Source organism: Sarcophilus harrisii, chromosome 3, assembly GCF_902635505.1.
Source record: "Sarcophilus harrisii chromosome 3, mSarHar1.11, whole genome shotgun sequence".
NCBI lineage: Eukaryota > Metazoa > Chordata > Mammalia > Dasyuromorphia > Dasyuridae > Sarcophilus > Sarcophilus harrisii.
In genome coordinates, this window is record NC_045428.1 from 245402301 (window position 1) to 245416884 (window position 14584).

Below are 14584 nucleotides of genomic sequence, written 5' to 3' on the forward strand. Positions count from 1 at the left end.
GGAGCAGACGCTTAATAAATGCTTATTGACTGAAATTCTTCAAGTGGCAAACGTGTATTCCAACGCATATTCTTTGTCTTTTAATATCAGTAGGGACAACTCGGGAAGAAACCACTATCAATGGAGGAAGGAAGTCGGAGGTGTTCGAAGAGAATTGAGACATCAAAATTCGGTCGCTGAGGGCAGGACCGCCCTTTTGATCTGAAGCATGCGCAGTGAAGCCGAGGAAAACCCCACCCCTCTTCCCGCGGCCCCTCCCCCTTCCCCCCTCTTCCCCTCCCAACATCTGGGATTAAAGGCGGAAACCAGAGCTAGGTAGCTTCCGCTCTTCTCCCCGCCCCTACACGCTTCCTCTGGGCACGCATGCGCCCCTCCGGGGCTTCAGAGCCTCGCCCACTTCCTCCGTTGCGCGCGCGCGCGCGGGCGGGCGGGCAGTTTGAAAGCAATGGCGGAATCGGACCCTTTGGAGACTACCTTCCAGAGGTCCTTACACATTCAGAAGCTGAAGGCCCGGGAAGTTACGGAGGAGGACGTCCTGCGGTGTATGCAAAAACAGTCGAAGATCATCAACGGGCCCGGAACTGGCAATGACCTGGACGCGCGGCGGCAGGAGATGCCGTGCGTATTCCTGTGCTCCCGCTGCCAGCGGCCCCTGGGGGACTCGATGAGCTGGGAAGGCACGGACTTTGACGGCAACTGCTTCTTCCTGAGCGGTGAGACTGTGTGTGTATGGGGAGAGAGAGAGAAGGGGGAGGGGCGGGGAGAAGAGGCGAGGGCAAGGAGCTGCAAGTAGAAGGGGAGGGGTAGGAAGAGGAGGAGGGATGGGGAAGGGGGCGGGGGAGGGGGAGGAGTGACGGATGGTATTCAAGACTAGAAAAATATTTTGGTTCCCTCCCACTTACATGTTAAAACAATTTTAGAAAATATTATTTAAAGTTTTGAGTTCACAATTCCATCTCTCCTTCCTCTCCCCCTCCCCGTGTTTTAAGCTCTCTATTTCCATTTCCTTATCTATAAAATGGGAATTATTGCACCTACCTCCTAGGGTATTGTTATGAGGATTAAATGAGAATGATCATAAAGCACTTAGCACAGTGTCCCGCATTTTGTGCAATTTAAATGTTAGTTTATATTATTGAAGACCTTAAATACTAGCTGTGGTGATGGTGGTGTGATTTTTGGAGTGTCTCTTACCTCTTTGGACCTCAGTTTTCTGTGAATTATAAGGTTAGATTTTTTTTTTTTAATAACTTTTTATTGACAGAACCCATGCCAGGGTAATTTTTTACAACATTATCCCTTGCACTCACTTCTGTTCCGATTTTTCCCTTCCCCTAGATGGCAAGCATATAAGGTTAGACTAAGTAATCTCCGAGGTCTTTAACATTTTTTGCTTAGGGACCTTTTTCTCATATCAATCCTAAGAGATAGATGGTTTATATAAGGGTTGTGCGCTGTTTCAAGATGAGGAAGACAGACTAAGACATTTCCCTGTGTGGACCATTTTGGGCAAATCAGATAACCTCTCTCGATTGATTTTCCTAATTTTTTTTTTTTTTTTGGATTTTTATTTTTCAAAACACAATTCTTCAACACTAGCCCTTGCAAAACTGTTCCAATTTCCTCCCCCCTCCCCCACACCTTCCCCTAAACAGTAAGTAGTCCAATATATATCAAACATGGTAGAAATATATATTAAATCCAATATATTTATACACTTTTCGTGCCCCCACAAGAAAAAAAAAAAAGAAAAGCAAAATAAAATGCAAGCAAACAACAACAAAAACAATGAAAATGATTCGTTGTGAACCCACACTCAGTCCCCAAGGTCCTCTTCTGGATGTAGATGGCTCTTTTCATCACTGAACAAACAATTGGAACTGATCTGAATTATCTCATTGTTGGAAAGAGCCACATCCATCAGAAGTGATCATCATCATATAATCTTTCTGTTGCTATGTATAATAATCTCCTAGTTCTGCTCATTTCACTCAGCATCAGTTCATGTAAGTCTCTCCAGGATTTTCTGAAATAATCCTGCTGGTCATTTCTTACAGAACAATAATAGTCCATAACATTCATACGCTGTAACTTATTCAACCATTCTCCAACTGATGCAATTCCAAAGGATTTTTGTTGAGAAATGCTGTCTACCTCCATTTTAAGATTGCAAGAAAAATTCCTGAAATATCATCCATTCAGTTTCCAGTGTCTTGCCACTACAAAAAGGGCTGCCACAAACATTTTTGCACTTGTTTTAAGGTCTTTGGAATATAAGCCCAGTAGAGACACTGCTGGATCAAAGGGTATGCACAGTTTGATAACTTTTTGAGTATATCCTAATTCTGAAAATGGAGAATAACAGCTACTTCTGGGTTATGAGGATCGCTTGCAAACCTGGTGATCTGGCCTTTGGCTAGTTACTTCTCTAAAATTAGACAATTGGATTAAAGATAGACCTTTTTTGTGCAAAACCTGTATGTTTTTTGCAGTCATGGACCACAAATTAAGGACCACATGGACTAAATATTGCTTCCCTTCTGGTACTTTATAAGCTATCCACATTTTAAAGATGAAGAAAAAAACTCAAGAGTTGACTTATTTCCACAAGTTCTTGGCTAATGAGTAACTTAGGTCTTCTGACCAGTGTACTTTTCAATGCAATGTGTGCACATATCATTCTCTTGGGTTCTCACAGTTCAGAAGATCGTGCTAGATCTTTTGTTTATAATATGTTTACTCACAAATTAAAATTTTTTAGTTAATTTTAGAGTTACTAGTAACAGTAATGTATTTTACTCTGACAATTACTAATTGTTACTAATTACTAAATTTTACTAAATTACTTTTGGTGAATGAATAATTTATTTCCAAGGAATCCTTATCTAGTCATTTATTTTAGAAGCATCAGAAAAAATCCAATCTCTCCACTCCCTTCCCCCCCCCCTCCAAACAGAGCACTGTGCTGCCTGAGATTCCAAGTTTAGAACATAACTGGTACCTACTTCCTAGGAGATAATAGTTTAATATAGCTGCCCTGTGATATTGTAAATTATAGTCACATTAGACCAAGTGCTATATAAGATCCAAGCTTAGTTTTAATACTAGCTCAAGTACTGTGTTAGCATGAGCTGTGTTGTGATATTGCTGGTATAATATTTTGTGAGATGTGTACCAACACTATAAAGTAGATCTAGCTGTAACTGACATAAATGGTCCTCAAATAATTTTAAATAACAAATCATTTTTTTTTGCAAGAATTGTCAAGTTTTTGATATTTATGGAAAAAATATTTTGAAAAATATTGTGTAAAATTTTAAGAAATAAGAAAGAAGACTAAATTATGCAACTAACTGGGGACCATGTACTTCTAACTCAAGTATACCACATTACAGACATTTATATTAATCCACTTTATAGGGTTGTCTAAAAAAATGACTGTTATGATTGGTGCTGTTATGCTAGTAAAACCTACTTTTTGAATGAGTTTCTTATTTGTTAAATGAAAACATTGGATTAGATAAAATATTATATCTTGCATAGCTCTAAAAATTCCTTGAGAATGTCAATAACCAGCTGTTACCTTTTTCTCATTCTAGCAGTCTCAGCTAATGTTTATGTGGATAAAGAACAGAAGCTATCCACTAGAAAAAATGAATATGGCTGGTAAGATGAAAGTTAATTATCCATGTATAATGCTTAATTCAATAAAATTTTTTAAACATATGCAGGCCATTGTAATAGGTACTAGACATTATAAGAAAAATTAAAGGGGGCAGCTTGGTGGCACAGTAGATAGAGCCCTGAAGTCGGGAGGATCTGAGTTCAAATGTGGCCTCAGACACTTTAAGACGTACTAGCTGTGTGATCCTGGGCAAGTCACTTGACTCTAGTTGCTTCAGCAAAAAATTTAAAAAAGAAAAAAGAAAAGAAAAATGAAAAAAACTTCAGTCCTAGAAGTGCTTTAATATGCTGTTGGAGCAATAATAATTACATACAAGATAATTTGAGGAAGAGAAAGAGCATTAACAACTATCAGGATGAGGAAAGGTCTTTAATTTTTATAAAATAAAATTTGTTTTATTGTGAACTTGATTCATACATATTTTCATATGCAAAAAAAATTCCCAGAAAAAGGCAGTGTATATAGAACTGAATTTCTATAAAGTACAGCTTGGCTTTTTAAAAGTCTACTTTATTGTGGTAGTACCAATGCTGGCCTCCTTTGTGCTCTCCTTCTCTCTTTTGTATATATTTTAAATTAGTCATCAAAAAAATTTTTTTGGGGGGGCATTACTATGCTTTCCCTACAGCCTTGTGTAAATTTCCTTTTCTCCCCTTTTCCATTGTAATAGCACAATAGTAATCCATCACATTTATATACACTAACTTGTTCAGCCATTCCTCAGATCATGGGTACTTCCTTTAATTTCCATTTCCTTGCTGCTACAGTAAGAACCACTATAAATATTTTTGTATATATAAATCCTTTTCTTCTTTCTTGAATTGTTTTGCTGCTTAGTATAGGTGGGGCAAATAGTATGCACACTTAGTAACTTTTGTGCCATAGTTGCAAATTGCTATGCAGAATGGCTAGACCAGGTGTTCACAGCTTCTACCAACAGTACATTACTGTGCCTGTTTCCCCTCAGCCCATCCAACATTTGTCATTATCCTTTCATCTTTATATATATCAGTTGGAGAATGGCTCTTATTCTTATGAATTTGAATCATTTCCTTCCCATATCTTAGAAATAAAACCTTTATCAAAGAAACTTGCTACAAAGATTTTTTTTTCCCCTCAGTTACTGATTTCCCTTCTAATTTTGACTGCATTGGTTTTACTTTTATATAATCAAAATTGTTCATTTTATTTTCCCTATCTTCTCTATTCCCTGTTTAGCCAGAGACTTTCTCCCTATTCATAGATATGAAAGGTTCTTTCTTTCTTGCTTCTTTAACTTTTTATGTAATGATATTTTATATCTAGGTCATATAGTTAGTGGAAGCTTATGTTGGTATTTGGTGTGAGATGTTGGTATCTGCCTAATTTCTACCAAACCATTACCTAGTTTTCAAGTGAGTCTTTAGTCCCAATAGTTGGGGTCTTTGGTTTTCATTTGCTTCTTTATATATTATACCTAAATCTCATCTACAGATTGACTTCTGTTTTTTAACCAAATCAACCTGATAATTGTTGCTTTGTCATGTAACTTAAGATCTGGTACTGCTGGGTCCCCTTCTTTTTTTCCCCTTTACTTTCCTTGAGATTCATGATCTTTTTGTTGCTCTAGAAGAATGTTATTATCTTATTTATTACTATAAAGTATTTGTTTTATAGTTTGATTGGTATGACACTTAATATTTAGGTTTTTATTATTTTATTATATTGGTTTAGCGTACGGTATGAGTAGTTAATATTCCTCTAATTATTTTTTGGCTGATATTTCCATAAAGTGTTTTTTATTTTTAGTTATATGCACAGAATTTCTTTCTGTGTCCTAGTAGGTAGACTTCTGAAAATTCTTTAGTTATTTTAAATGGGATTTCTCCTTTCATTTCTTCCTTTTGGATTTTGTTGATAATGTACAGATGTGATGCAAGGATCTATGTCCATTATCACCAATGCTGTTTGATATAGTATTAGTTATAGCAATAAAGCAAAAAGAAATTGAGGGAATAAGCATAAGCAAAAAAAATCCCAACCCACAAAAGTATTGTTTTTTGCAGATTATATAATAATTTACATAGAGAGCCCTAAAGAAAAGATTCAACTAAAAATTATTTGAAACAAAAACTTCAACAGAGTTGCAAGAAATAAAATAAATACACAGAAGTCCTCATTTTTGGCCATTTCAGATAAGTAAGTTTCATTAAGTCCTACCTCCCCATTTTCATATACTTTTCATATATTCTTTTGGGGGCCCCAGTTTTGAGAAATAGTGAGTTTTTCTCCTTCCTTCCTTTTTTATTTATTCCCCAGCTAATTCATTTTTTCCCTCCCTTTTCTTTCCTCATTTGACGTATATGGGACAATCAAACCCCCCTAGGGTTTTGTTTAGCTCTTTCTATAACTTGTAAAGTCAATGAGACTCTAAGAGGACTTTTCACTTTTCTCCAGCTATTAGCATGTATATACTTCCTTCTTTAGCCACTTAAAATTACTTAAATTATTTGCCTTTCTGACTCTTTTGAATTTCAATGTTTTTGACCTGCTAGTCTTTTCATCAAGAATTCTTGAAAGCCCTTTCTTCTCCTAAAAATCTTATTCTTCTCAATAGGAATACGTTCATTTTTGCAGAGTAAGCTATCCTTGGTGATAAGTCTTGCTTTTTGGATTGTCATTTCCAAGATTTTCACTCCTTATAGGAGTTTGACTTGGGTGGTGCAGTGGATAGAGCCCTGGGCTGGGAGCCAGCCTCAGAGATTTATTAGCTGTTAAGATCTGAGGTAAGTCATTTAATATCTCTTTGCCATAGTTTTTTCATCTGTAAAATGGAGATAATGAAAGCATCTACCTCTCAGGGTTGTTGAGGATCAATTGAGGTAATTGTAAAGCACTTAGCACGATGCCTAGTACATAGTAAGTGCTTTGTAAATGTTAGTTGTTAATATTATTATGTTCCTGACACTATCTGAGTCCTGGGGATAAAAAAAGAGGCAAGAGTCCTAGACAGTCCCTGCCCTCTAGAAGCTTACACTGTACTGTGATACTAAGAAGTCACTTAACCTCTGTCTACCTCATATTTTTCTACTGTGAAATAGAGATATTAACACCTTGTTGTGAGAATCAGATGAGATAGCATTTCTAAAGTGCTTTACAAACATTAAAACCTATATAAATGCTAACTAACATTATCCTGAATATGGGCTTCTTCATATGTGAACTTTTTCTTTGTGGCTGCTTGTACTAATTTTTCTTTGACTTAGAAGCCCTGGATTCAGATATTTACAATTTGGGGTTTTCTTAGGGTGGTTTTTTTATATTTTCACTTTGCCTTCTGTTTTCTGATAGATCTGGACAGTTTTCTTATGTGATTTCTTGAAGCTTGGTAACCTGGTTTTTTGTTTGCTGTGATTTTCAAGAAATTTGATGATTTGTTATTTTTCCTTGACCTGTTTTTTTTTGGTTAATTGGTTTTTCTATTTTACATGCTTTTCTGTTTTTTTCAATCTTTTGACTTTATTTTTATTTCTTGTTTACTGGTTGAATTCTTTGGTTTTGTGTATTCTGTTTTTCAGGAAGTTCATTTGAGTAAAATTTTCAATTTTGTGTTTTAACTTACTCTTAGTTTTTTTCCTAAGAGCTCTCATTTAATATTTTATCTTTTGTTTAATTTTTTATGACTACTTTTGGAGGACTTGTGACTAAATCATTTATTTCTGTTTTCTTTTGAGTTAATCTTTTATGTTTTCTCTTGAACCACATTTTTCAGTGTTCTTTTCTTTTTTTTCCCTTATTCTCAACTTCAGTTCTTAAATTGGGACTTTGTGCTAGAGACATTCTTTACTTCATAAAATATTTAATGATGGTGGAGACAAGCCCTGTTTCTTTTTGTGTCTTCTGTAGTTTAGATATACTGCCATTGCTGTTTTAGATGGGTATCTGGGGCCAGGTCTTTCCTTTTGTGGCATAGTCCAAGGGTTGATCCCAGCTCTTCTCTGTCTCTCTGCACATTCCCTAACAGGGAATTCATTCTGTGTTCTACTGTGACTCTATAAGTCCAGTTCAGTGTTGGAAAACTTCTTGTTCTCAGGCCTCCCGTAAATCTTCCTGGCCTTTGAGCTGGCCTTATTTTCTGTTGATGGGGGACAGGTTTTGTCCCTTGCTGCTGCCAAAACAGGTCAGGGCTAAGATCCGATGGGCTTCAGGCCCTGAGTACTGAATAGTTCCTCTTGCACAGTGTCCTTCCACAATTTCAGCCTCTGAGAAATTAATCTGAGTTGGGGGCACTTGCTTAAAGCACTCATGAGCTACTATCCCCATTTTAATTGAGCTTCTTTCAGGTACTTTTGATGGGTCCTGTCTCAGAGAGCTCACCAAATTATTGACCTATCTGCACTTAGGATGCCAACTAACTTCAGACCTTTTAACATCAGTTTGCTCCATTTTTGAGACTCTTCTCTGAACCATGATAGGTTTCTTGACTTTGTTTAGTCCTGGATTAGATGGAAGAATTTAACCGCTGTTTTTTCTTTGGTGCTCTTGATCACTGATCTTTCTGGTATTCTTTTAAATGTGTTTGCTCTGTGTGCTTCTCTTTGATCTTTTATGGTTCTCTCTTAGAAGCTAAGAATTGAGTATTAAAAGAAGTTAAGGATTCTGATTGGCCAAGGTGAAGGTGTGAATCCTAGGCATGGAGAATCCAAATTCACAAAAGTGGGGAAAGGGTGTTGGAGTGTTCAATATAGCTGAAACAAACAGTAGATTATGAGGCATACCATGAGAAGTTGGATATGTGGGCTTAAGCCAGACTTATGGACTTTATTATTGGACTTTATTATGGACTTTTATTTTATTATTGGACTTTATTATGGACTTACTTATTATTAAATTCTCCAGTTTAATAGGATCCAAAATGATTTTACTGAACTGAGATTTTACTGTATGAGTTTACAAATGCAGAAAGAATATGGGTTAAGTGGGATATCAAAGCTGGATAAGGTTAGTTAAGGAAGGCTTACTGCAGAGGATATTTCATTATTGATGAAAGATGTGAGAGACTTGGAATAATAAGGAGTGAGGAGAATGAAATGTAAACAGGCTCAAAATAGAGAATCATGGGGCTTTTTTGTGTATGTAATAACATAAATTTTATTAGAAGGGAGAATACAGCATTATTCCAGTATTTTAAGTGCTTACTACATGCATAGATCCATATATAGCTTAATTGTAAATCCCTAGACTCCTGTAAGCTCCACTAAAGTCCTGTCTCTTCTACTTGAAGCCTTTCCTGATCCCCTTAGTTGCTAGTGTCCCACCTCTATCCTGGAATTACTTCATATATATATAATATATATATTATACACACACTTCATATATATATATAATATATATATTATATATTATGTACACATATACACATGGTGTTCCAAAAGTCTTTATTTGTATTTGCTTAATGTGTCTATGTGGTACTTAAGAAAACTTGATGTTTGATTGATTATTTTGATCAGTATGTTTGAAGAATTTTAATTTTAAAGAATAGTTTATGGTTTTATAACAGTTGAAATCTTTTTAAATATCATAAAAAAGCATAGTCTTTTCTAAAGCAATGATTTTTCTTTAGCATGATTGAGACTTTGAGTTGTAATGGATGTTCACTGAATGTTGGCCAAATATACAGATGTACACCCAGACATCTTGATTATAAGCGAGACTTGTTTTGCTTCGATGTTTCATCAGTTGATGGGTAAGTCTATTTTATTGAGTGTTACTTTAAAATTGGTCCTTGGAAAATGAAAAGATGTAAAATGAATTTGTAAGTATTTACATACAGTTCTCACTTTGCAAAAATTTGCCTTACAAATGCTTCCATAATTGGTGACGGGTGGCTTCTGGTGCAGCCCCACTAAGAATCTTCCAGCCTCTCACTGTGGCTGTGGGGGCTGCAGAACTGTGGATGGGGTAGGACCATGCAATCCTGCCTAGGAAAGTTAAGTGAGAACTGGCTGTAGTTTTAATTCCTGTTGCAAATCCAAAAGTTTTATTATTTAAAGTAGGCTCTAATCTTTGACATGATTTGTCAAAAGGGACTATTAACCAATTTAAGTAAATGTTTATGATTTTGGTTAGGAATATGAAGGCTTCCTTTTATTTTGAGAATATTGTAATTTGCATATCTTTATATATTTAGATGTGTTGTCAGTTTGGAATCAACTTTGTGCTTTATTGAGGGTATACATCTGAATCCCTCACTTTTCTTTCCCCTCTTCATACAGCACATTTCAGGGCCACAGCCCTATGAAATATACTTGGAGAAGGGAAGTTCATTGGAATCTTAGCATAAAGCATAATTAATAGTATGATAGTTACCAAAAGAATCATGTGAATACTGATATATAACCATTAATTCTCAAGTTGGGTATTCAAGTCTTGTGTCCCAAGTCTCTTAAGATAATACTCAGAATATTTTAGGTTTTTTTGGAAGCTGAACCTTAAAAAATAGATTAACAATTTTTTGTTGAGAGTGGAGGAGAAGAGAATTGATGGAAATGATCTGGTATGTGACCAAAAAGGAGCTATTTTTACCTCATTTTGAATCCTAGAAACAAAGGAGGTCCCCAGTTATATTGCTCCGAGAGAGGGGATTAAGATCTCAGACCAGCACTGGGGTATAGGCGATGCTGCATTGTCACTAACGTAGGGGGAGGACTTTGGACTTAGATTCTAGGTGAAATTTGGTGCTTCAGAGCTGTCACTAATCCAGAGCTGTTCTCTCAGTCAGACTTCAGGAAAACAAGACTAGCACTGTCACTGACTCCAGAGAAGGGAGAATAAAAGTAAGCAGACAATATGTTGCTTTGAACCTCTAGAACCTTCCTGCCAGTTAGTTGATAAGAGTTGGGACCATCAACTTCCCTAGTACTCCATTTAAGGGAAAATCTGCAGGTTTATTGCCTAGATTCCAGTCATGTTTGGGAAAATGGAAAACCAGGAGGGCAAAGAGCAGATGATGCCTTTGACCAGACCACTTAGAGTTCTCTGAAAGTTTGCATTTTCATGCCACTTATCTGATCCTTGAAGAATCCAGCATAAAATGTCCAGGAAATGTAACTGCAGACCACCAGATAAGACAGGCCAGGACTAGACAAAGCTATAATGCATAAAGCCTTACAATAAAAAATGACTGCCACATAATCAAAATAGAATTTGTAGTAAAGATCTTAAACAGCATAAAATACATAGATGTTCATTAAGAACAATATGACAGTAGAATAACCCTTGATACCTATTCTAAATTCAGCACAGTCTGCCTCATAATTGGTTTAGACAGAAGAATTAAGGAGTATTTCTTGACCTGTCGAAAGAAATGAGAAAGGGGCAGAACATCCAAAAAGTTTCTTTGTTCAATTCAAAGAAGAAGAGTGAGAAAATCTGATAGTTTAGACCAGAACATGACCATAATAATCTTTCTTGCCCATTATCCAATCTGACTGAAGTGAAAAATTGAGATTGTTTTACAATGCAAATGTTTGAATGTTTTATGTGATCTTAAGATAGTCTGAAGTCAGTTTGCAGACAAAGTAAAATAATACTCTACTAAAGTTCAATTTATATTCTTTTTTTAAGAAGTTGTTTTCTGTAGCACAAAGTATCCTTGAAGTTTACTTTCTTCAGAAACTAAAAAATAGCCTTTAAAAAATTCTTTAATTTGACCCAGACACTTTGAATTGTTTTAATTGATTTATTTATTTCCAGCAGTGTATTTTTGAGATTAAAAAAATAAATAAATAAACCAATCTGGATAGAGTTAAATTAACCAGAAGAAGAATGTTTTCTGGGTAAATGTCTAAGATACTTCTAATGGCAAAACTAGTCCCTGTTTTTCCTTTAGTGGTAATAGAGTGCTAAGAAGTAGAGCATTATGCTTTTAGCTTTAATGTTAATATTTACTGTTTTGTCCACATTTTAACTTTATGTGCATTGTGACCATGCTTTATTTCAGTTATATTCTAGGTTCTGCTGAAAATGAAGCTATGCCTGAAGATGAAGAGCCTGTAACTCTTGATAAGCAAGATGTAATGGAAAGCCTTTTAAAGAAGGTGATCAGTTTCATTTACAAGTTTTATCTCTTTGCCTATAAAAGACTTATAAAAAACTTATAAAAGACTTATAAAAACAGATATTCTCCAGAAGGTGATGTTTCCTACTAACTTCACTGTTTTGATGTATAAGTTCACCTTCATAACTGATCTATGTACTGTTTCACATTAGTTTGTTATTAAGCTATTAAGGGTAAAATGATTGTTTTTTTTTTTCCTCCTATATTGTGCTGCGATATGTGCAGGGAGAAAATTAATTATATGCCTGATTTTCTGCCCTTTTTTGTCATTATAACTTGAAGATTTCAAGTTCATTGATTTTGTACTTTATAAATCTTTGTAGTTTAATTTAAAAACCATACAGACATAAGTTTGAGTATGTGGGATTTTTGCCTTCACATTAAAACTGCTGTTGTAATTTCAGAATAATTTTGAATTATTTCAGAATAGAAAGTAGGGCTATTCTATAGCCAACTCTACATAAAAAAGAGGCATTGTGATGTAATGAAAAGAATGCTGGATTTGAAGTTCACTCATCAATAATAATTGATAAGCAATTCTTAAGCTCCTATTATGTTCCAAGTGCTGTGCTAAATGACTAAGGGGTTGAAAGAAAGGCAAAAGACAGCCCCTGGACTCAAAGAACTCTCAGTCTAATAGGAAAAAGCAACACACAAAAAAGAAACTGAAAAGGGATGGGGGCATGATGACCTCTAAGACCTAATGCTAAGTTCCAGCACCTATGAGTGACAAGCAAAAACTGTAAAAACCAAAAACTGTCAGTTTTTTTTTTCCAGAACATAACACTCAATTTTTAAAATGATTGAACTAAAATGTCCATGTACACCTAGAACTAAAGCAATATTTCACTTGTTTTAAGCTCTTGAAAAAGAATAAAAAAGCTTTACTGTATGATTTATAAGATTGTATATGTGACAGATTCTTGAAAAAATGAGGTTTTTCTATATTTTTTCAGCAGATTCTAATGGAAGTTTCACACTTAAAAAAAAAAAAATTAGGTTTTGGGGCAGCTTGGTTGCCCAGTGGATACGGCACCAGTCCTGAAGTCAGAAGGATCTGAGTTCAGATTTGGCCTCAGACACTTAACACTTCTAGCTGTGTGACCCTAGGCAAGTCACTTAACCCCAACTGCCTCAGCCAAAAGAAAAAAAAATAGTTTTTAATTGCACATGTTTAACATATATTGGATTACTTGCTGTCTAGGGGAAGGAATGAGGGGAAGAGAGGAAAAATTTGGAACACAAGGTTTTCCAAGGATCAATATTGAAAAATTATCCATGTGTATGTTTGAAAATTAAAAGATTTAATAAAAAAAAGAAAATAAAAAATAATAGCTTTTAAGTTCCAAAATACATGCAAAAATAGTTTTCAACATTCACCCTTGCAAAACCCTGTCTTCCATTCCCCCACCCCCTTTGCTAGACAACAAGCAATTTAATATATGTTCCACATTCATTATGTTGCACAAGAAAAATCAGATCATGTATTGTTGTGATCTACATTCAGTTTCCACAGTGGAAGCTTCACATTTAAAGAAAACATTTTTACTTCAATATGTTTTTATTATAGAATAAGGTTAGATTTGTTGATTCATTCATAAATTCATAACATTATGATTTTATCATGTTTCTTATAATTTTTTTTCCTAATTTATCCAACAGCTGCAAGTTATCATGCATGGATTGGAGCTAAGGGTGTCCCTGGTTGAATCAATTGTTTCAGGTCTTTGTGACACAACATGAAAGAAATTTCCCTTTATTATTATTTTTTTACTACTACTTTTTCCCCCTTTGTGTGTATTGTAATTTGTTGGTATAGCGTTTTAGCAGGAGTTACAAGTGCTCAAGGTAATGTTATCCCCAAGTTATATTAGTGAAAAGATCTTAATCAATTTTATAACTATTGATGTTATTTTATAACTTAATTATGGGGTAAAAGTTTCTCTTTTTTGAATTACAGTGCTAAAATTATGTTTATAAAATGTCACTTCTAGAAACTTCTAAAGTGTGGAATTTAAGAATTTATTATGGATTCCTTGCCCTTTTCTCCTTTGTATCATTTTTATATTCCTTGACCTCATCTTGCTTATACTTTTTGTTGTCTGTTCATCTTAATATCTGATTGTTAGTTTGACAAGAGGTGGGGGAGTGGGGGAAAGCATGTTATAGAAAAATCAAGTTTGGCTATTATCATGAACAAATAAATTCTTTATGACAGCTTTTGAGTATGTTGGTCACAATTTAAATTTAGTTGGAATTTAGATTTTTTTTTTCTTATGATAAGTTAGAATGTTCTTTGGAATTAACATTATGAAATTTTTAAATCATTAGTTTCATGTAGAAACATTGATTGAATTATGTATCATTGCCATTTCAAAATAGGTGGAAAATATGTTCACAAAGTTAAGTGTAGGAGTATGAGCAGAAATCCTAGTCAAAAAGTATTTGCTGATCATTTTCCATGTGCAGAATGCTCTGCTGGCTGATATTACTGCCAAATTAAAGTTCCCTGAGGTATCAGTACCATTGTCTGATTAATGAAAGTTTCTTTGCATGAATAAAGTCCAGAAAAAAAGGGAAACCCCACTTATTCTATTTATTCTTTATTGTTCTTATCAGCTAGGAGTGAAATTATAAAATTTCAGAATTAGAATGGATCCTGGCATTATTTTCTCTGATACTGCACTATCCTGGTCCATGCCCTTTTCATTTCATATTTGCATTTTTGCAGTGATTGCTTACCACAAGTATCTTATCTACTCCCATCTGTCTTCGATTCAATCACCAAAGTGATTTTTCTA

The 14584-nt window shown here is 34.9% G+C and overlaps 1 protein-coding gene across 1 annotated transcript; it reads left to right on the forward strand.

The window, feature by feature from the left end:
* The first annotated feature begins 349 nt into the window (after nucleotides 1-349).
* Nucleotides 350-14354, forward strand: MIS18A (MIS18 kinetochore protein A). Its single transcript, XM_023498906.2, has 5 exons — nucleotides 350-713; nucleotides 3600-3666; nucleotides 9288-9410; nucleotides 11667-11763; nucleotides 13446-14354. The coding sequence occupies exons 1-5, from the start codon at nucleotides 446-448 to the stop codon at nucleotides 13524-13526; spliced, it is 636 nt and encodes a 211-aa protein (XP_023354674.1). The 5' UTR covers nucleotides 350-445; the 3' UTR covers nucleotides 13527-14354.
* Nucleotides 14355-14584: the final 230 nt, after the last annotated feature.